Source organism: Schistocerca piceifrons, chromosome 3 (assembly GCF_021461385.2).
Source record: "Schistocerca piceifrons isolate TAMUIC-IGC-003096 chromosome 3, iqSchPice1.1, whole genome shotgun sequence".
In the NCBI taxonomy this organism is placed as follows: Eukaryota; Metazoa; Arthropoda; class Insecta; order Orthoptera; family Acrididae; genus Schistocerca; species Schistocerca piceifrons.
In genome coordinates, this window is record NC_060140.1 from 383,814,669 (window position 1) to 383,838,970 (window position 24,302).

A 24,302-nucleotide genomic window follows, 5' to 3' on the forward strand; every position below is an offset into this window, starting at 1 on the left:
GACTGCCTCAGCTTATAGAAAAGTAAAAAAAACCTTTGGTGCAATCAAAAGCAAGGGCAGCAACATTAAGAGTGCAGTGGGAATTCCACTATTAAAAATGAAAATGAGAAGGTGGATAGGTGGAAGGAGTACATTGAAGGCCTCTATGAGGGGAAGCACTAGTCTGATAACTTGATGGAAGAAGAAACAGGAGTTGACAGGGAAGAAATAGGGGTCCAGTTTTAGAACCAGAATTTAAAAGAGCTTTGGATGACTTAAGATCAAATAAGGCTGAATGAGTAGATAATATTTCCTTGGAATTTCTAAAATCATTGGGGGAAATGGCACGAAAGCTACTATTCACATTGGCATGTAGAATGTAGGAGGCTAGCGATATACCATCAGACTTTCGGAAGATCATCATCCACACAATTCCGAAGATTGTAAGAGTCAACAAGTGCAAGAATTATTGCACAATCAGCTCAACAGCTCATGCATCCAAATTGCTGACAATATTAATATACAGAAGAATGGTGCAAGATGTTTGAAATATTGAGAAAGGTATAGGGATAAGCTATAGAGGAAAGATGAATAATCTACACAATTGTAAAAAGCCAAGTCATTGCTTAAAATTGTTACAAGATCTTGAGAAGTAATTAACCAATTTACTTCAGATTTTTACACGATACGATAATAAATGTTCAGACGAACATGGACTATAAACTTTTACACAATATAAATACATGATTATAATGTTGTTATGGAATCTGAATCTTTATAATCCTTCCCATTCCACATTAAAAAAATTTGAAATGTTATCACTGAAATTACTATTCTCACAGATCCAGTAGTTGGGGAGGTCTGTCTCATACCACATATACCAATGATATCAACCAATTTACCCATTCATAACAAAAAACGGGGTTCAAGGTAAGGGAAGCTGGTAAGAGACTACAGATTGGGGTGGGAGGAAATGGACATGGAGAGGGGGAGAAGAAGACAGAGAGGAGGAACTGGGAGAGGGAGGGGGAACAAGTTATGATGTAAGCCTATATACAATTCTCATACGCATTTAGCTGTTGCAAAACATTTCTGGGTTCACTGGTATACAATATGTACAAGAACCAATAGGGAACAGTTAGAGTGGGAGACAAAGAACAAAGTGCTTGGATTAAAAAGAGTGCTCCTACTGTCCAATCTATACATCGAAGAAGCAATGACAGAAATAAAAGAAAGTAGGATTAATATTCATTGTGAAAGGATGTCAGTAATAAGACTTGCTGACGACATTGCTTTCCTCACTGAAAGTGAAGAAGAATTACAGGATCTGCCAAATAGAACAGATAGTCTAGTGAGTACAGACTAACGATTGAGAGTAAGTCAAGGAAAGATGGAAATAATGAGAAATAGAGAAACGAGAATTACGAGATACTTAGCATCAGAATTGGGGCGCAGAAAGTAGTTAAAATTAAGAAATTGTACTATGTAGCCAGCAAAATAACTGACGAGGCATGGAGGACTTAAAAAAGCAAACTAGCACAGACAGAAAGATCATTCCTGTCAGAGAGAAGTCTACTAGTATCAAACATAGGCCATAATTTGAGGAAGAAATTTCTGAGAAAGTACATTTGGAGCACAGCACAGTAATGAAACGTGAACTGTGGGAAATCCGGAACAAGGGGCAGGATGATAGGACATCAGGCAATAACTTTCATTGTACTAGAGGGAGCCATAGAGGGTAAAAACTTTAGAGGAAAACTGGTATTGGAATACATCCGGGAAATAATTGAGGATGTAGGTTGTAAGTGCTACTCTTAAATGAAAAGGTTGGCACAGGAGAGGAGTTTGTGGTGGGCCACATGGAACCAGTCAGAAGACTGATGTCTCAAAAACTGTTAGAAAAGTACAAAACATTCTTGGGCATCTTAAGTGTGTTGCTGGAATCATCTTTGTATCTTTATAAAGAATTTCTTATTTCCACAGTTTTTCAGTGTTCATATCAGAGCGATCCTCAACAAATGTATGTTGTGGAGTACCCCAGGCGTCGGTCCTGAGCATGGCACCTTTTGCAGTTTGTCAGTGGGCTAATTCTGATGTGGGACCCAAGGTAACACCATCAATATATGTGGATATATATGCCTCAACTGCAGTGCTGCATAAGTGTAAATCACCAAAAGCAGCTTCAGAGAGCCATCCTGAGGGCAGAAGGCGGGGTTTAGAACCATGGCTTTCAAAAACTGCATTTTAGTAGGCTTAGTACAGTCCATCTTCACTCTGCTATCTACTATGCAACTGATTGCTTGAAATGTTCGAACTGCACTACTCCGAATAGCAATTCGTACTGAATGCATGTTGTATGTTTAGCACTGACCCTGTGTGGTATCAGAACTCAGGATAATAAGAGTTCCCTACTGCAAGCTGTATGAGACAGCTGAGGGTGCACTAAATTTCAATTAAGTGATAAGTCACACGGTCAACTAAATACTTAGGGATTACAATTACAAATAACCTAAATTGGAATGATCACATAGATAATGTTGTGGCTAGAGCAAACCAAAGACTGAGATTCGTTGGTGGAACACTTAGAAGATGCAACAGGTCTACTAAAGAGGCTGCTTACACCATGCATGTCCGCCCTATTCTGGAGTATTACTGTGTAGTGTGAGATCCGCGTCAGGTGGGACTGATGGATGACACCGAAAAAGTACGAAGAAGGGGAGCTCGTATTGTATTATCATGAAATAAGATAGATAGTGCCACAGACTTGAGACAGAAATTGGAGTGGCAATCATTAAAACAAAGGCGATATTCATTGTGACAGGATCTTCTCATGAAATTTTAATCACCAGTTTTCTCCTCTGTCTGCAAAAACATTCTGTTGGCTTCCACCTACATAGGGAGAAATGATCACCACCATAAAATAAGAGAAATCAGGGCTCACACAGAAAAATTTAAGTGCTTGTTTTTCCCGCTCACCGTTTGAGAGTGGAACGGTAGAGAGACAGCTTGAAAGTGGTTCATTGAACCTTCTGCCAGGCACTTTATTGTGAATTGCAGAGTAATCACATAGGGCCTTGAAAAGGGGTTATAAGTGACCATAAACAAAATAAAACAAAGTGCAGTGTGATTAAATAATGCAGTGCTGGGGAATTGGATTAGGAAATGAGACACTGAAAGTAGCAGACAAGTTCTTGCAATTTGGGAGCAAAATAACTGGTGATGGCTGAAGTAGAGAGGATTGAAGATTGGCAATAGTAACAAAGCTATTTCTAAAAAGAAAAAGATATGTATCATCATCAAATAAACTTTTAAGTGTTAGGGAATCTATTCTGAAAGTATTTGTGTGGAGTGTAGACATGTGCAGAAGTGAAATGTGGATGATCAAGAGTGCAAATAAGACAAGACTAGAGGTATTTGAAATGCATTTCTACAGAGGAAGCTGAATAATTGATGAGTGGCTCAGTTAATTGATGAAGAATTAATTAACCAAAATTTAGAAAATAAGATTATTTGATAATCCTCAGACAGTGCCTAGAATAATGAATTAAACGAATAGTTTGTGGTCCTACAGCCGTGTGTCAAATTGTGACTGACGATGAGAGATCATCGGCTGGTGTTTCCACATACATTCTGGTCTCTGTCTACAGAAACAAGTGCCATTCAGCACAGCTTTGGAGGCTGTGGCTGTTTGTGTGAAAACATCTCTGGAATTTACTGTAATGCATAACCCTCCTGATGATGAAGTGTCTCGGAATACATTGTCTCCAATGTTTTCTCAGCTCTCCTCACCTTTCCTAATAGTGAATCACTTCAACACCTACAATTATTTGTGGATGTAACTATGACTACTGACCACAGTAAAGCTGTGAAAAACTTGCTCGCATATCTTGATATTTGCCTTTTAAATACTGGTGTTCTCACACACTTCAATGTGGCAATGGGTCATATTTGGCCATTGACCATTCTGTTTGCAGCTCAGGTCTTCTTCCGTGCATCCATTGGATATTTTGACTAAAGTTCAGTCTTGATCACATCATGTATGTTTTAATAATATAGGTAACCGGTTTCGGTTCTTTCTACAAAACCATCATCAGACCCATGGCTCCCTTAGGATGGTAGGCGGAGCTCTCCTCGCTGCTACGCAGTCAACTGATTGGATAGTCTGATTACCTGTGTGACAATGATCATTTTTGGTCATTTTGACCCTCCCTTGCATCATTTGTTTGTGTGTCCACCAGACGGGATCTCTCCAAAGGTGATTGGGATGCTTTCACCACTGCTCTGTTGCCCTTCACATCCTACCATGTGGCGATAACGATGAGGTGCCCCAGAGCAAAACAGCAGCCTTTTTTTCGGCGCTTGATCCCCTCTTCCTTGGGAGCCCCCATCAAAAGACAGTACCTTAGTGGACCCCCGAAATCACCGTGGCCGTTAGAGATTGCAGGCAGGCTCTCCAATGCCATAAGCGACATCCTTCGATGTATCACTTCATTGCTATTAACAGCTCTGTGCCACCACCTCATAAAATGACAGGAATGAAAATGCTGGGAGTGGTATGTTGCTACCATTGGACCACATACCCCTCCTTGCAAGTTTGGGTGAAGATTTGATGCCTCTATGGGGACCAGTACCCTGCGATTGTAATTAGTATCTCTGTGAATGGTGATGTGGAGGAGGAGATTAGTGTTTAACGTCCCGTCGACAACGAGGTCATTAGAGACGGAGTGCAAGCTCGGGTGAGGGAAGGATGGGGAATGAAATCGGCCGTGCCCTTTCAATGGAACCATCCCGGCATTTGCCTGAAGCGATTTAGGGAAATCACGGAAAACCTAAATCAGGATGGCCGCAGACGAATGGTGATGTCCAGATGCTGTTGCTTAACATTTTACTTTTTCTTATGCTTGAGCCTCTGCATCTGAGAATTGTCAGCCTGCATTTCGTGTCTTCAAAAAGCGGGTGGAGCAACTTCCTTTACCATATACAACACGTTACCTGGAACCTTATAATTTATCCTGCTGTCCTTTTTCCCCACCCTTCGGGAACATGTCTGGGGTATTTTTGAGAATGTATTCTGATGTTTCGATAAGCCGGCATCAGAACAGTCTCTCGTCTGTTTGTTCTTTCTTTCTTCGTTCTTCGTTCTCCGTTCTCACACCCTTCCTCCACTTTGCTGTTTGATGTTCCTCTATGTTTATTCTTCCTTCCTGTGCACTTCTGAAGGTCAGCCTATGTGTTAGACTTGGGTCAGCAGGAAAGATCTGCTTGTATCTCCTGATGCAGGCCAGGCGCAGGGAGGGGTGCTTGTCTGAGCTGTAACCTTCCTAAATTGCCAATTAGTCCCTCTGTAGAAGTTCAGGAGATGTTACCTGAGGTGTGAACAATCACCTAAGGCGGGTGAGCCCCCCCCCCCCCCCCTCTCCTTTCCCCCTCCGAGGGCCCCCCAGTTGGAAGGAGTGGCCCATTGGAGATGCTGATAATCATGGGGGATTTTTTTGCCATGAGCCACTCACCTTCATCTCAGTCTCTGTCTGTTAAATGTAAACAGAATGAGGATAAAGATTCGAAGTCTCACCCAGTTTCACCTTGGTTCCTCATGGTATCACCTATTGGAGGAGGTCAGTCTTTTGCTACAGTTAATCTGTTTATTATTCAGAAAGTTGTAGATGCAGTTGCCGGCCATGTGAAATCTTGCTCTCTTCTATGTAATGGAGTTTTGCTTTTGAAAACCGATTGTGATTTTCAAGCCCATAACTGCTTACATCTTGTCTCCCCCATGGCTATCCTGTTCATTCTGAGGCCCACCGAATGCTGAATTCTTCGCATGGTTTTGCTTGATGGTCTGACCAAGGGATATATCCAAACTTGCCTCTCTGATCAGGGCATCACTGCAGTGCGTCGGGTAATGAAAATGGTTGATGCCATTTGAGTTCCTATGTGCACTCATTTTCTCACTGCTGATCAAGTAGTCCTTCCATCGAAGATCAAAGCAGGCAGTGAAGTCATCACAGCCTGACTGTACATTCCAAACATGATGCATTACTACCATTGTAAACTTTACAGCCACACTCGAATGTCCTGTAAAAACATTGCCAAATGTATTACTTGGGGGTGGGGATGCTCATGAGGGTGATTTCTTGCCTCCTCCTCTCCAATATAACAGTTGTAATGGATACTATGCTGCTTCATCCCAAGAATGTCCCATATATCTTTATGAGCTGGCCATCCAGGAGACCTGGGTGAAGGAAAAAGTACTTTGTTACTTGCAAGTTGTTGGCTGGTCAAAAGCCCTGTGTTTCACAATCTGCCACTTACAGTACCATTCTTGCTAAGTCTTGCTCCATGATGGCCGGGGCTGTGCAGATTTGTGACGTCAAATTCTGTTGCCAAACCACTGTAGCATCCTCATTTCTTCTCTTCCAGCTGTGCACCAAGCCACCAAATCTTCACTCATGGCGGCTAAATCCTCTGCTTCATAAGTGGCAGGGTGGAAAGGAGGAAAGGAGCACTCCTGTGAAGACTTCTTACGTCCTTCTAGCCAACAAGCATCCGAGTCTTCAGCACCAATTGGGGGAAAAAAAAAGAAAAAAAAAGAAAAAAAACAACTTTAACAAAGATAGACAGTCTTCTCCTTTACTGACTCTGAGATCTTCAACGATGTCACTGCATGATACCCTCACCCGACCGACCTCTGTTTTACTGGTGCACACTGCCAACTCTGTGTCTACCCTGGAATCCACTGGCCGACTTAGAGCAAATGCTGATGACTCTGTAGATCTCATGGAACAGGCTTGCCCAGCCGCTGCACCTTGTAACATTGAGTCTCTGAAGACTGACACTCAGCTTCCGCTGAGGTGACAATCCTTCATTTTTTTCCCTCCTCTCCTTTCCCCATCATGACTCTCCTCCAATGGAACATTCACAGCCTTAGATCCAATAAGGAGGTATTGCGGCTGCTCTGGGAATTGCAGCATACTTGAGTTTTCTCCCTCCAGGAAACAAAATTGCGTCCTCTTGACTGATGTGACATCTTTCATTTTTTCTGGTCCACTTTGACCAACAGCCCCCCCCCTCCCCCTTTCCCCTGAGGACAGCATTCCAATTCTTGGGGAAGTCATGCTTACGCTGCTCATCAGGGGTGATGTTTGTAGTGAAACCATCTCACTGAACATCTGGCTACAAGCTGTTTCAGTCTGTATTTCCCTTCCTCGCTTCACGTTTTCTCATTGTAACATCTACACCCCTCAGTCATTCGGTGTCATCAGGGTAGACTTCCTCCAGCTAATTGGTCAACTCCCTCGCTCCTTTTTGCTGCTCATTGACTTTTAATGCACACCATCCCCTCTGGGGCTCTTCCAGAACTTGTCTGAGAGGTGCCCTTTTGGCTGTCCTTTTCAGTCAACTCAATCTCGTCTGCCTTAACAATGGTGCACCCATGTTCCTTTCAGGCTCCACAGACATGTATTACCATTTGGACCTCTCGTTCTGCAGTGCCCAGCTTCCTGTCATGTTGAGTGGTCCATTCTCTGACACGTACTCGAGTGACCATTTCCTGTGTGCTATCAGTTCGCTGACTCCTGCTGGTAAACCCAACTGACAGCTTTCTAGTGCCCACTGGAGGCTTTACTCCTCTGTGGTGACCTCCGTTGAACAACATTTCCTCAGTTGTGATGACAAGATAGAATACTTTACAAATGTTATTCATAGCACTGCAGAACATTCCATTCCTTGAACTTCATCTCTACTGCACCCTGTCGCGGTCCCTTGGTGGACTGAGGTATGTCGCAATGCAGTTTGTGTGTGGAATCATGCTCTAAACGATTTTATCATCCTACAAAGGGGAACTACCATTGTTATAAACAGTCACATGTGCAATGTCGTTGCATTCTTTGGGATAGCAAAAAAGCTTGCTAGATTTCATTTACTGGTTCTTTTAACAGTTTCTCCCATCATGTGGGTCAACGTTCGATGGCTCTCTGGGACCAAGGTCCATTTCCCAATTTCCTGCCTGACCATAGCAGATGATGTCATTGTGGACGCCATTGCTGAGGCTGCTTTTTTGCGGAGATTTGAGCTCTACCCACTGTCATACTGGCTTCCTCCATTGGAAACGAATGGAGGGGGCTCAGTTAATACTCTACTCCTCTCAGAATCATGAATGTTACAATGCCACCGTTTACAGTGAGGGGGCTAGGTCTTGCTCTCACTTCATCCCCATCTTCCAACTCAGGGCCGAATGATGTTAACATTCAGATGTTGCAACACCTTTCTCCTGCGGGCAAGCACTTTCTCCTTGATACTGAAGAGACAGCCTACATTACACTTGTCCATCCCCTGCTGGAATATTGCTGCACGGTGTGGGATCCTTACCAGGTAGGATTGACGGAGGACACTGAAAAAGTGCAGCTCGTTTCGTGTTATTGCACAATAGGGGTGAGAATGTCACTGATATGATACGCGATTTGGGGTGCCAGTCACTGAAACAAAGGCGGTTTTCTTTGCGGTGAGATCAATTTAAGAAATTTTAATCACCAACTTTCTCTTCCAAATGCGAAAATATTTTGTTGACACCCACCTATGTAGGGAGAAATGATTATCATAATAAAGTAAGAGAAATCAGAGCTCAAACGGAAATATTTAGGTGTTCCTTTTTCCCACGTGCCATTCGAGAGTGGAATGGTAGAGAAGTAGTATGAAAATGGTTCGATGAACCCTCTGCCATGCACTTTAGTGTGAATTGCTGAGTAACCATGTAGATGTAGATGTACAGTGGCATCTGGGCAGATGGCACATTCCCCAGATGTGTGCGTGAAGCCACTGTCATACCCTGGTAAGGACGAACACCTTCCTTCTATCTACCGCCCCATTTCTCTCACCAGCTGTGTTTGCAAGGTAATGGAGCATATGTTTTGTGCGCGGTTGGTGTTGTGGCTCAAGTCTGGCAATTTAGAGCGCGCTGTTCTGCAGTTGACCATCTCGTCACTTTGTCAACCCTTGTCATGAAAGGTTTTCTGCAGGAATAACAGACTGTGGCCATGTTTTTTGATTTGGAGGAAGCCTATGATACCTGTTGTAGGACTGGTTTCCTTTGTACTCTCTACATGTGGGGCTTCCATGGCCACCTGGCCTCTTTCCTTTAGGAATTTTTAAAAGTCTTAGTTTTCAAGGGATGTGTGGGTTTTGCCTTGTCAGACACATTTATCCAGGAAAACAGAGTGCCTCAGGTCTCTGTCATGAGCTTCGTCCTCTTTGCTATAGCCATTAACCCTATTACAGCCTGTCTCCCGCCAGGACCTCCGGCTCCCTCTTTGTCAGTGATCTTACGATTTATTGCAGTTCTCCATGGTTTGTCTCCTTGAGCGGCATCTTCAGCTATGTCTCAGTCGTTTTTACTCATGGAGCGTGACAATGGCTTTCACTTTTCTACTGAAAATACAATTTTTATGAATTTCTCGTAGTGCAGTGGGTTTCTTCCACTGTCTTTATATCTTGAGCCTGTTGCTCTTCCATTCGCTGAAACTACAAAATTCCTGGGGCCCATGCTTGATAGAGAACTTTGTTGGTCCTCCCACGTGTCGTACCTGGCCACCCACTGCACCCGGTCCCTCAGTGTCCTACATGTCCTAAGTGGTACTTCTTGGGGAGCAGACCACCCCTCCATTTGTGCTGATCCCTTGTCCATTTCAAACTAGACTATGGGTGTTCCGTTTATACATCATCTTACACCATTCAAATACAATCCACCAGCAGGGAATCCATTTGGCCAGTGACACCTTTTACACCAGTCCGATTGAGAGTGTAGCCAGAAACTGCCATACTACTGCTGTCATGAGGTTTCTTGAGCTCTCACCCATGGCTTCTGGTTTTCCCCCCACCAAAACATGTTATGCAGTTCTCTCACCATTGTACTCTCCATACCTGATCAGGACTCTACCTCAATGACCAAATGATCACTCTAGTGGAATATTATTGTATTTTGGGATTGGTCTTTGATTCCTGGTTGACGCGGCTTCCCTGTCTTCACCAACTTAAGCAAATGTGCAGGCCACACTGTAATAGTACTTGCTGCCTCTAGTGGAATATTATTGTATTTTGGGATTGGTCTTTGATTCCTGGTTGACGCGGCTTCCCTGTCTTCACCAACTTAAGCAAATGTGCAGGCCACACTGTAATAGTACTTGCTGCCTCAGAAACACCAGCTGAAGTGCAGATCGCTCTATGTTTTTGCGACTCTACAAAGCTCTGATCCTGTCATGTCTTGATTATAGGAGCTTGGCATACGGCTCTGCATCAACTTCAGCTCTGCGGATGCTGGACCCGATACACCATTGTGAGTCTGAGTTGTGGACTGGCCCTGCGATCAGCCTACTCGCAGAGGCTGGCATCCCTCCCCTACAGTTCAGGTGCCAACAACTGCTGCTCAACTAAGCAATACACATTTGCTGAGCAGCCAAACTACTGTGTTCTTTTCCTGGTAGGGGATCTACCTCCTACAATGAAGGCGAAGATCTGGAGTCTTGATCACATACAGTGTCTCTTTCCCCACTGTCGCCTCCTGTCACTGAGAAATTGCAGGCACCTCTATGGTTTGTACCCAGTCCTCAGATCTGCTTTGACCTATCCTTTAGGCCGAAAAACTCAACACAAAAAGGCAAAAGCACTCCGTCATCAGGCCACAAGTGGCCCATGGGGACCGTCCGACCGCTGTGTCATCCTCAGCTGAGGATGCGGATAGGAGGGGTGTGTGGTCAGCACACCGCTCTCCCAGTTGTTACGATGGTTTTCTTTGACCGGAGCCACTACTATTTGGTCGAGTAGCTCCTCAGTTGGCATCACGAGGCTGAGTGCACCCCAAAAAATGGCAACAGCACATGGCGGCCCAGATGGTCACCCATCCAAGTGCCGGCCTTGCCCGACAGCGCTTAACTTTGGTGATCTAATGGGAACCGGTGTGTCCACTGCGGCAAGGCCGTTGCCAAAGACTCAACACACACTATGGGTTTTCGCCACCTGTTCTTGGATGCTGTTGACGCATTTATGGGCTCAGTTGTGGTATACCCTGATGGTTCTGTGGTCAGTGGACAAACTAGTTTTGCCTACACAAATCCAAGTTGCAGTGAAATATGCTCCATGCTGAATGGATGCAGTGTATTCACTGAAGAATTGGGGGCTGTCACTTGAGCTCTCAGCCACTTACATTCTTGCTGTGCTGAGTAATTCTTAATAAGCACTGTCTCCTTGAGTTGTCTTTGGGCTGTTGACCAGTGCTACCCTTGACACCCATTGGTTGTGACTATCCAGGATCTCCTGTAGTATCTCCACCATGCTGGATTTGGAACTGGACCTTCAGTCAACTCTATGCTGACAATTGCTGGAGGCTTGGAATCTGGATAGGTGTGCCTTGGTTTCTCCGACTAAACTGCAAACCATAAAAGTGACCAGGACCATGTGGCATTCTTTCCTTCATGCTTCTTGCAGGGAAGCTACTGTCCTCTGCTGGCTTCGCATTAGCCACACTTGGCTGACACAGTGTGAAGATCCACCCTACTATTGGTATGGTGACCGGCTCATGGTGATCAATATCCTACTGGACAACCCTAATTTTGGACATCTTGTGGCAAAATCTTAAACTTGCTGACACGTTACTTCTGGTGCTAGCAGATGACTCCAAAGTGGCTGATTTTTATTTTTCTGTGAAAGTGGTTTTTACACTTCTGTGATACAGAGCACAGTATCCTCATCGCCACTTAAGCTATTGGACGGGTGCCCCTTCATGTGCTCCGACCCATTGGGCTCATGGTGGTCCAGCTTGGCACTTGCACTTCCCACCATTTTAATTCTTCTTATTCTTTTCCATCTGTGATTGGTTTACTGTTTCATCATCATTGTTTTGTTTCCTCACTTTATTTGAACTATCTGTGCTGCTCATTTTCATGCAGTAATGGAGAGATTGAGGAAACACCAGTTGGATCCAGACAGTGTGTTTTGAACTGCATAACATGTTCTAGGGACCTCCAGATGTTTCTTGGACAGAGCAACTTAACCAACTTCATCCTCGTACCCCTCTCTCCCTTCTACTTGTTTCTGTCTATTGATTTTCTTGATTTTCGGATATGACTGAGTCATTGGGGTTTGTCTTTTGTGTCCTTCCTCACTGGCATCTGTTCCTGGCTTGATACACAAAGGATTAAGGGACTGATGACCTTGTAATATGATCCTTTTAACCCCATCAATTCAGCCATCTATTACCATGAATTATAGTTTTTCTTAGGTCTATCCTCCAGATATCTATTTGAATACTCTTTTGCCAATTCTTGATATTAGTTGTTTCCTTAAAGTCTTTGTTTTGTTCATTTGTATGTTATTTACCTCCTCTTGTGAGGGAGTAATTCGAACATACCCTTCACATTATACAGTCCTAATGCCTGTTTTATTTTCGGATCTTGCAAAACGAAAGCCTTTGTGTGCCTTTTCCCTACAATCTCTAAATGTCTCTGGTACTAATAATAAGCCTTTTTAAAATGTTTGTCAACATTGCTACTTTTCCTGTGACTTTCGAGACACACACACACACACACACACACACACACACACACACACAAACACACACTGATTGTCTCTTTCATTATACGATGTGCAGAATACTCTAGCCTATTCCCTCATCACTCACCCTGCTGGATTGGCTTGTGGGTTAAATTCGGGTGTTAGTACATAACATACTCCTTGTTCAACTAATAATTCCTTAAACACGTGTGTAGTCAATTGTGTGACAAAAGTTCACCTGGTTTTCTCATTTTGTTAAAATACTCATTGCCCATAATTCTCTTCAGTCTTGCTTGTAGAATTTGACCCCGGAATATAACTTTGAGTTCAGACCACACTTGCATAATCACTAGTGTGTACTGCCGTAGAAATAGATACATGCAGGATCGCAGATCTGCTCTGGCACTATTGGATAACATTTATCTTTAGTTGCTTGAGTCTTATATTTAACACTTGGCTCACAAGATTTTAAAATTTTCTTTATCCAGCAAGTCATTCAGTTAAAATAATGTTATTTTCTCCCACGATTTAGGTGCATCTTGGGCCCAAAGTGACACTACCCTAGTGGATATACTTGATCAAAGATATCACATAGTCCTCAGGTATGCATGCTCCCCATTATTGTATTTCTGTCTCTAAACGACTTAACGGTATGCTCTCATGAAGCAAAAATGTCATCCGCTTTTCTTCATGTCTTGGATTTTCAGCTAACTTCTGTAATTTCTTACTGATTCAAAAATCAGCTGTTCGCTCTCTTATATTTTTGAGTAGTTGTTTTATTTCACAGCTACCATCTGCCTTCCTTAAAAAATAAATTCATGATGGTTTGTCAGAGGCGATATCAGTTGCCCCTTGTTCATGTTCAGTGACAGTCCTGATACGGCATCAGACACTGAATTTTGCTAAGCGATGTGAAACTTCTTTGTAAAATCAGGATGGCTTGGAATTCTAGGCTCACTTAGTACTTACTTGATTCTCTGAAGTTCTTTCATACAGTCAGAGGACCAATGGCGTCATACATCTTTCTTTAACAGGATTGTTAAGTGTACACTATTTTGTGTCTGATATGGCATGAAATGCTATTAGAACCCTATTACACCAAGAAGTGATTAAGTTATTTTCTATTTCTGCATTCCAGACATTTTAGAATGACTTCAACCTTTGCAAGATTTCGTCTTATAATTCCACTTCTTATAATGTATCCTAGAAATTTCAATTTGGCTCTGCCAAATTTGGTCTTTTTCCAGGTTAAGAGTAATATTCTTCTCATTCAACCTTTCCAACACTGCCTGTATAGTGTGACGAAGTTCTTCTCACGTTTGAGATGCAATAAGTAAGTCATCTGCAAACAGAATGATACGACCAATTATTTCTTGGTTTACTACCTGATCTGGTGCTCTAATGAGTTCTGAAATTGTTAATTTCAGTCCGAAAGTCAGCTTACTAAACTGATAAGTTTCTTTCAAATAGGAAGGCAGTGTACTTCTAGGATTCAGCCAGTAGCACCTGTCATTATCTTGTAGAAAGGTCCATGGTACTGAAATATTTTACCATCTGAAGTTTGGACAAAATCTCTTCAATATTAATAGGATGGTCAAACTCTAACTCTAAAAACTGATTGACTGTTGTTGCATCTAATACTAGACATAATTATGCCAAACTGGCTTTTTGAACAGATGATATGGGGTTATTGTATCTAATATTTGAATGTTCAGTAACATTCCACTGTTTCAACTTTGACTTCTGTCTTGATACTCATGGGTATTGGATGAGCAGGTTTGTAAAACTTAGTGTTTTCTTTTACTTTTAATTGTCATATGTAACCTTCGATCATTTCCCAGTTAGCTTGTACTTGCTCAACTGGTTTTCCAGTTGCTCTCGCTGTTGAGTGATTGATCTGTCTGAATGCAAGCAAATCATTTTCTTCATCTTGTGCATCCCATGACCATTGCCACATATCCCGTTGGTATTCTCTTTCTCTGACACAGCTACTTTTGAGAAATTTGTTTTTATACTCACATTCTAAAGGTTCTTAGTATGGACTTCTTCCAAAAAATACGTTTGTTAAATGAATTCTGTGTTCAGTTAAGTATCCCCCCACTGAAGACTCATTTTGTTGTAAGTGAATGAAGTGTTTGCTTTAAGGGCCATAAGCCAATCCGCATCCAACAAAATATCAAATTCTAGATTTGGCACAACAAACATTTTCTGTTGGAACTGTATCCAGGATTTCGAATTTAACCATTGTTTCTTCCTGGATTTCTTTCTATCTGTTACCTACGTCCTCTACAAAATCACTATTATACACCGAAGAGCCAAAGAAACCAGTAAACCTGCCTAATCTCACATAGGGCCCCTGCGAGCACATCTGAAGTAGTGCTGGAGCGAACTGACACCATGTATCCTGTAGGGCTGCTCGTAAATCCGTAAGAATATGGGGGGATGGAGATCTCTTGTGAACGGTATATTGCAAGGCATCCCAGATATGCTCAATAATGTTCATGTCTGGGGAGTTTTGTGGCCAGCTGAAGTATTTAAACTCAGACAAGTGCTCCTGGAGCCACACTGTAGCAATTCTGGACATGTGGGGTGTCACATTGTCCTGCTGGAATTGCCCACGCCTGTCGGAATACACAATGGACATGAACGGATGCTTATGTATGTGTCACCTGTCAGAGTTGTATCTAGACGTATCAAGGGTTCTGTATCACACCAACTGCAAACACCCCACACCATTACAGAGCCTCCACCAGCTTGAACGGTCTCCTGCTGACATGCAGGATCCATGGATTCATGTGGTGATCTCCATATCCATACACATCCATCCACTTGATACAATTTGAAACAAGACTTGTGTGACCAGGCAACATGTTTCTAGTCATCAACTGTCCAGTGTTGGTGTTGACAGACCTGGGGAAGGCGTAAAGCTTTGTGTTGCGCAGTCATCAAGGATACACAATTGGGCCTTTGGCTCCGAAAGCCCATATTGATGATATTTCGTTGAATGGTTCACACACTGACACTTGTTGATGGCCCAGCACTGAAATCTGCAGCAATTTGTGGAAGGGCTGCACTCCTGTCATATTGAATAATTCTATTCAGTTTTCATTGGTCCCGTTCTTGTGGGATCTTTTTCCGACCACAGCGATGTCGGAGATTTGATGTTTCACCGGATTCCTGGTACTTACAATACACTCGTGAAGTGGTCATATGGGAAAATCCTCACTTCATCGCTGCTTTGGAGATGCTGTGTCCCATTGCTTGTGTGCTGACTGTAGCACCACGTTCAAACTCACTTAAATCTTGATAACCTGCCAATGTAGCAGCAGTAACCAATCTAACAACTGCAGCAGACACTTGCTGTCTAATATAGGCTCGTCGACCGCAGTGCTGTATTCTGCCTGTTTACATATATCTGTATCTGAATTTTCATGCCTATACCAGATTCTTTAGTGCTCCAGTGTATGAACCACTCTGCCTCACCAATTGCTGTTATGTCTTACCATAGTTTGTGATTAATGAAACTTACCTGGCATCCTGTTCCAATGATGTTTATTACTTTCTACTAGTCTTTCATCCAAGATTACACCCCTCAGATGCCCCCTTTTTGGTAGTCAATGAACAATGTGCAAGTGTGTAACCTTTGAAGGGTTCTTTGTTAACATCAGATAAAGCTTTAAGTGTTACAAAATCTTCTCTGAAAATATTTGTATTTGAAATGAAACATGGACGGTAATCTGTGCAGACAAGACGGAACAGAGGTATTTGAAATGCAGCTTTACTGAAGAATGCTGAAGATAATAGACGAGTGTCAAGTCCTCACCCTGTCTCAATACTCCTAAACAGACCATCACCATACAACAACATTTACAAAAAGTACAATGATCTACATATTTATTATTCTACTCATTGGATAACTAATGAAGAGTTGAGGAGAGAAGAAATTTAGGCCGGAACTTACCAAAAAAATAAATAAATTGTTGTTGTTGTTGTTGTTGTTGGGATGTCATCCATTCTTAGGTTGGTTATTACAATAAACAAGAACACTCCTCCCTATTTCCTTATAGATGTTGGAAGTGGAGATCGAAGTTGAGAACCTCTCTGCAATTTCAGCCTAGAGTGACCACCTGTCAGGTCCTCCCCTTGTCTAAATCCTCCTAAACAGACCACCATCATACTACAACACATACAAAAAATACAGTCATCTACATACTTATCATTCTGTTCATTGGACCTCATCTCACTGTCACATCTAGTTTCATGGAATGGAAAACAACCAATGCTTTTACTGCAGCAACTCCTGAGCATTCTGTTGTTGAAGGGACCAAGGACTTTGCAGTTTTGTCCTGTGAAACAATCAGCACCATCACTACCTCTTCCTTAGATATTCACATCTCGTAAAAAGTGTGACACTATTATGTTCCCAGACTCAGGAAACTATGCTTAAGCAATTCATTGAAAAATCTATCATCTCCATCTATACTGCAGTATGGGTAATTTTCTGCTCAATTATTGGTTGATTTGCTCGATTTCTTTTGTCAAGTGCCAAGATGATCTCTCTGCTGTGATTGCGCATTTTTAAAAATTTATTTCTACTGTTATGAGAAAGGTGTTTCCATACATGTTTGTGTCATTTTACTGAATGCATCTTAGTCACTGATTATGCTGATACATAGTAGTAGTGTAGTTGATTAGTGTATGACTTGATTTGCTTGAAATGGAGTTGATATATGAACATGGCCACCTAGTGTTCAGAAAAGATAACTGTTAAGAACTCAACTGGCTGTATCCCTTTGTCTAATATCCAAGATGCATATGATTGAGACAAGTTTGTTTCCTATTCAGTAGCTTCCATCAGGTTTTCTCTCAGGTATCTTGTAAACTAATACAGCATACCATATTCTTATCATTGAAGAATCTGTTTCAGTACTTTTTTCTTGCAGAGAAATCAGAAGGGGAGAAAGTGGAGGTAGGAAAGAAAACACCAGAAAAGCAAAAGAGTCAAGATGATGAAAAAGAGGAAGAGGAGGAAGAAGAGGAGGAAGAAGAAGAAGAATCTGAATCTGGAGAAGAATCAGAGGATGAAAGTAGCGAGGAAGATTCTGAAGATAGTGAAGAAGAGCACAAGACTGATGCTGAAAGAAAGAGGGAACGGGCGCTTGCTCGTATACAGGTATGCTGTTGAAATGTGTTTTTTTCTGCTGTTCAGAATACCAATCAGTGCATAAAATAATAATGGTAAACTTACACTTTAGAGTAACATTGCTGGCCGGTGTGGCCGAGTGGTTCTAGGTGCTTCAGTCTGGAACCGCGCGACCGCTACGGTTGCAAGTTCGAATCCTGCCTCAGGCATGGATGTGTGTGATGTCCTTAGGTTAGTTAGGTTTAAGTAGTTCTAAGTTCTAGGGGGATGATGACCTCAGATGTTAAGTCCCATAGTGCTCAGAGCTGTTCGAACCATTTTTAAAGTGACATTATTCCCTCATAGCCAGTTAATCTATCTCGTGTGCTCGGCAGCAGTAGTCAGTTGGTGAATTCAGGGTACAAATGAAACTAACATTATTACCAATTGTGACTTTTGGATTTACATCTGCCCTCACCTGCACCCCCATCATTTTTTCTTTCATCAGTGCTGTGTCATTCAGTTGTTTCTTGCAATGTGTAGTTATACTGAAAACACAAAATGTGGTACTCACTTCTGAAAGTGAAGAACTTCTTGTGGCTGCCTTTTGGTTGCTGTTTGTTAAATAAATGCAATTTGTTACAGCTGCCTGTAGTCATTCTATATTTTTCCATTGGAACAGTGCAACTACATGTCTGCAGCCTATAGATAAAAATAATTTTTGTTGTTCATATATGATGTGAATATTATTCCTGCATGTAGTCAACAATGTAACCAAATTATTGTCCTATCTTTATCTTCATTCTTTAACATTCATTAGTTAATTTTTTCCGATATAGGAGGATACACACTTGTTAATTTTTGTGACAACTAGTGTAACTCTTGCTGATACTAACCCAGATATTTACATTAGCACTTCTAGAAATTCTTCTGTTAAGAATTTTAGTAGATGTTGATACTCATTCTCCTGTCACGCTTTGCAAGAATTGCTGGTATGACCAGTCCTAGTACTGTTATAATATGGGCACTCAGATATGTAATACGAGCCACATGTGTGTCATACACTTGTCGCTTTACAAACCCCCATGTAGGGATGGGCAAAAAATATTGATACATCAAAATATCGATATTTTTTTACTACAATATTGATATATTTCGCCAATATCTAAATAATGGATATTGAATATTAACTATTGAAAGTGATGTTTTTTATTGGCTGTCTTTTCTTCACTCATAGGAACTATAGTTCTCATCAGCAGATTTCTTGCCCATTCCAGTGACCACCAATCTGTGCAATCTGACAGTAAGTCTCTTACAAATGGCTTAATTTAATTTTGTATTCCATATGGTACTAAAAATGAACACCGGATTTGTATATGAATGAATGAATGTGTACTGCATATTCCTGAAAGTTTGTTACTTCCGTGTGTCATTTCTACCATTGAAAATGATGGTACGTGGTGCAAAGCAAAAATATTTGGTGACAGCACTGTATGAGATTGGTGGAAATAACCATTCTCTGCTCCCAACTGTGAGGCAGACTGTGCGATCTCTTTACCCCTTGAGTGCCTGGATCAAGAAAAGATACACACACCATAAAAGTAATGTAGATTGAGCACAAAAGTCACCCTAATTACTGCACTGGGATTTAATGGAAAAAGAACTCTGTTGTCTGATATGTGTATGGTATGTACAATATTTCAGGCACAGATCACACATCCGAAGTGTTTCACTCCTGAGACTCCTCTTGCAAAGAGTTGGACCAAAAATACAATATATGAAAATATTGACATTGTTGTCTTGATAATACCAGTGCCTTTTATAAACATCAGCACAGTACACATTGATATTTTTAAAAATTTGCCCATTCCTATTCTCATGACAAAAAGTGCATTTGGGTCAGGTCTGGTGAGTGTGGTGCCTGTAGTGTTGGTCCACCAGCCCCTAATCATCAAAAAAGGTGCACACAATATCAGAGTAATCGAATGGGTGCTGTCCTGTTGAAAAATTGTGTCTGTTGGCATTTGTGGAATGGTATAATTTTCTAGCTTATCCGTATTTGTGGTCCCATTCACTGGTTTCATGAAAATATGACGCCAGCCTTCAGCAGGCAGTATCACGCAAGCACCCTCAGGCTGGGCTTGTTCAGAACAGGCTATCATCAACAGGCAGGCATTATCTTTGGCACAGTCAAATAGCAACACAGCAGACTTTTTCGAGTAAGGACGATCATCTGGCTGCAGATACTATGGTAATTGCAGTGTATAACACTGTAGATGCAAGTTTTTGTACATGACATCATCCACTATGGAGTTTGGTATGTTCAGTTGTTCCACAGCATGAACCTATTTCCTTGGGCTTCTGGTCAATGACGCCTGCATGTGATTGATGCCAGTCTGGATGATCTATGGTTTTTAAAAATTGCTGGTCCCAGTGCAGCGTACTGTTGCAAACAGGGGGCATTATATCATCCTGCATACTAAACTGTTGATGTACATGTGTGACTATAGGGCATAGAAAAATTTCCGCTACCAGTCCCTATAAAGGAACAGTCACGGAGTTCAACAGCATCCTCTATGGGTAAAATTCATTACATGTGTGACTAATGCATTTCATCCACCTACAAGATGAGCTTCACCTCCTGTAGTTTGGAAATCGTATCTAACCCTGCCAGTTGGGACTCCACTGCTGTTAACAACTACAGTCTGCATTCGTTGACTATGTACATGCACGGGCACTGGGCACTGTGTGTGTGGTCCACCACCTCAATAAAAAAATTTAGCATCCTCCTTACCCCTGTGACATTTAAACCATTAATTTTTGAGGTGAGGTGTATGTCATACATTTTCCTCAGTTCATCGCCAGGCACTCTGTCCAGCATTTATTGTCCTTCATACAGTGATTATTTCCTTGACAACTTTTGCTATTAAGTTCTGTTCCCTCAGTTGTTTGAACCTATCCTCACCTTAGAAAAAAAGTAGTATTTGAATAAGAAAAGTTGCATTTTCTCAAAACTCGGTATCTTGTTGCTTCAGAAACGCCGTGAAGATGCTGAGAAGAACAAGTCACTAGATGTTCTCCGTGCAGCGGTTGTGTGTGTCCTGGGTCATGTAGATACAGGTACTGTGCACAATTGTGGACAAAAGAGAAAACAATGGTTGTAGTAGTTCTGTTTAGAAAGGATAATTATTATTAGCTTTTAGTTTTTGTTAGCAAATAAGAGTTGAGAAAAAATGAGTATTTATGAGTATTTCTTTTCATTTTCAAAGTTATCAGTTTGTTTCATAGTATATGGCTTTATCTGTGAATCTTTATTGATCTTTACATTCTGAATGTAAGTCTTTCTTTTAGAGGACTTTAATTTGCCACAGCCAATATTGCTAAGATGTTAATTTAATGTTGTTAGGTAGCATATGGGATTACACGTACAGTGCAACTGATTTAACTTCTTAATCTGTTGCAGGAAGAGTGTTAATGATCATGTAATATGACATCTTTTAAAAACTGTAAAATAGAATGTCGTGAATATCACTACATAAGTCAATGAGAAATGGACATAATTTTAAAACAAATGGAAACACTTGTTGATAACATTGGAATTGTTTCACTATAATGATTGTGTGGTGTCACCGCCAGACACCACACTTGCTAGGTGGTAGCCTTTAAATCGGCCACGGTCCGTTAATATACGTCGAACCCGCGTGTCGCCACTGTCAGTGATTGCAGACCGAGCGCCGCCACACGGTAGGTCTAGAGAGACTTCCTAGCACTCGCCCCAGTTGTACAGCCGACTTTGCTAGAGATGGTTCACTGACAAATTACGCTGTCATTTGCCGAGACGATAGTTAGCATAGCCTTCAGCTACGTCATTTGCTACGACCTAGCAAGGCGCCATTATCATTTGCTGTTAATCTTGTGATGCCTGTACCGTCAGACTGATGTTCACCAATTATGGATTAAAGTTAAGTATTCCAGCAGCTACGTACTTTTCTTGATAGTATAATTACTTTACCTGTTCCAGACCCCACGCCAGCCTGCGTGAGTTTAAACGCGTGCCTTTCGGCTACCCGTCACAGTGGATTGGCTGTCTTGCCAGTTCACAACAGATTGAATTGTTTCACTCAACATTCCATTTGCTGAGTTTGTGTTCTTCTGAGCCCAGTGCTCTTACCTTCACTGTTTTTCAAAATATAGCCACTCTTTTTAGTATCTTAGTGTTGCTAAGGCAGAATACTCAAAATTTCTAGGTGTGTGCATTGATGAGAAATTGAATTGTAAGAAACACATCGATGATCTGTTGAAGTGGTTAGGTTCAGCTACTTATGCTGTTAGGGTTATTGCAAATTTTGGTGATAAACATATCAGTAAATTGGCCAACTATTCATATTTTCATTCACTGCTTTCATGTGGCATCATATTTTGGGACAATTCATCATTAAGAGAGAAAGTATTCATTGCACAAAAACGTGTAATTAGAATAATAGTTGGAACCCACCCAAGATCATCTTGCAGACATTTATTTAAGTAACTCGGGATTTTCACAATACCTTCGCAATACGTATATTCAATACGAAATTCGTCATTAATAACCCATCCCAATTCAAAAATAACAGCGAAGTGCATAGCTACAACACTACAAGAAAGGATGATATTTACTATTCTGGATTAAAACACTCTTTGGCACAGAAAGGGGTGAACTATGCTGCCACAAAAATCTTTGGTCATTTGCCAAATAGTTTAATACTGACAGATAGCCAACCAGCATTTAAAAGCAAATTAAAAGTATTTCTGAATGACAACTCCTTCTACTCAGTAGATGAATTCTTGGATATGAAGTAGTAACTGTAAAAAATTAACTAACTAATTAATTAACTATTTTGTGTAAAGAAAACTTATGTTAAAGTGACATGTTCCACATCATCATGATCTATGGAACGAGGATTCATGTATGTATGTATGTATGTATGTATGTATTAACTTCAGTACCACTATTAGGTACTGTTACAAGTTGCCATTAATTTTATTACAATTTTTTTGTAGTGCCCTACAAATGTTTTTCTGTAATACTAAACAATTCCATGTAAGAATATATACATTAATACTGCAAATGCGTACATAATGGCCTAAAATAGTTTATTTAAAACTACTTACATAAAGTGTTTTTTTTTTTTACTAGGCAAGAAAGAAATGAACTTCCATTGTCTTAGCTATAAATGATACATAAGTTCTTACCAGATGTGATATAGATGTAATAAAAGAATACAGAAGAGTGCCCTTGTACATCATCTGTACAGATGTGTCCTAAGCAAAGAAAATTCTCTGATTTGAAATTAACACTTTGTAGAAACTATATTCTGTGACTTATAGATATCACTCAGAAAAGTGTGCATTTTATGACATGAACAGTGACATGTACAACACACATTCAGAAAGCAAGTGTACTCTGACCATAGTGGGCTGCGTGGGGTTTTTTTTTTTTTTTTTTTTTTTTTTTTTTTTTTTTTTTTTTTTTTTTTTTTTTGGGCGGGGGGGTGTTTGGCAACACTGAGTGGTAGAGGAAGAGGGGGGGGGGGATCCATCTGACTAGAGCAAGCTTTGTAGAAACACAGTAGTATGGAAACTCCTAAACTCTTGTTGTATTATCCAGTTGCATGAAAGACGTTGGTAAGAAACTGTGCCAAGTTTGATCTGCTTCCAACTCACAAAAAGAAAAACACCTGTCACAATTTTTATACGAATCAAAACAGTTTACGGTGAAGGTGTTATGAACAAAATGAATGTGTTTGAGTGGGTGGGGAGTGAAGGTATAACCAATGTTCATAGTGAACAGAGGAGTGGAAAACCTTCCATTTTGACTGAGGAGCTCATGCAAAAAATCAAGGAAACTGTTCATGAAGACTCCCGATTGATGGTGGATGAAACTTCTGTGATGTTTCCACAACTGTACAGAACTCTCTTACATGAGGCACTCATAGAGACGCTGGGATTCTGGAAATTGTGTGCAAGGTGTTTCTCAAAACAGTTTACAGAGCGCAAGGAAAATTGAGTCAGTAGTGCCCAGGAGTTTTATGGATGATTTGAGTTGGAAGGTGAGAATTTTCTGAGTTCCGTTGTGACTGGAGATGGGATGTGTGTGGCTCATTACATGCCTGAGATAAAAAGACAGGTATCACAGTGTCACACCATTTCCCCAACTGCAAAAAAATTCAAAACCACAATTTAAGGCAAAAAAATCATGGGCTCAGTGTTTTGGGACCAAAAAGGCATCACTTTGGTTGAATTTCTGCCTCAAGGGGAAACCATCAATGAACTATAATATTGTGAGACCCTAAAAATAAACTCAAAAGGAGCATTTAGAACAAAAGGAGGTGAATGCTGATGGGAGTGATATGCTAGTTGCACAGTAACTCCCATCCTCCTACAGCCTTAGCCATCAAATGCCCTTGGACTCACTTGGTTAGAATGTTTTGAACCATCCCCCCCCCCCCCCCCCCCCTTCCCTGTATTTCCCTGATGTGGCACCTTCAGGTTACCAGCTTTTCACCTAGCTGAAGGCACACAAATGGAAATAATTTCAACCGATGAGCAAGTGCAGAAAGAGATCGTGAAATTGGGGAAGGAGCTGGCGGGAGAGTTCTTCAAGGAGGCCGTGAAGAAGCTT

The 24,302-nt window shown here is 41.3% G+C and overlaps 1 protein-coding gene and 1 pseudogene across 2 annotated transcripts in view; one reads left to right on the forward strand and one right to left on the reverse strand.

Moving 5' to 3' along the window:
* Positions 1-24,302, forward strand: part of LOC124790017 (eukaryotic translation initiation factor 5B) — a 434,617-nt gene that overhangs the window by 106,014 nt on the left and 304,301 nt on the right. For both annotated transcript variants that reach the window (XM_047257568.1, XM_047257567.1), the window contains exons 8-9: positions 17,463-17,692; positions 20,677-20,761. In XM_047257568.1, coding sequence (XP_047113524.1) covers positions 17,463-17,692; positions 20,677-20,761 — 315 coding nt within the window. The remainder of the gene's footprint in view (positions 1-17,462; positions 17,693-20,676; positions 20,762-24,302) is intronic.
* LOC124790540 lies at positions 10,836-10,953 on the reverse strand (annotated as a pseudogene).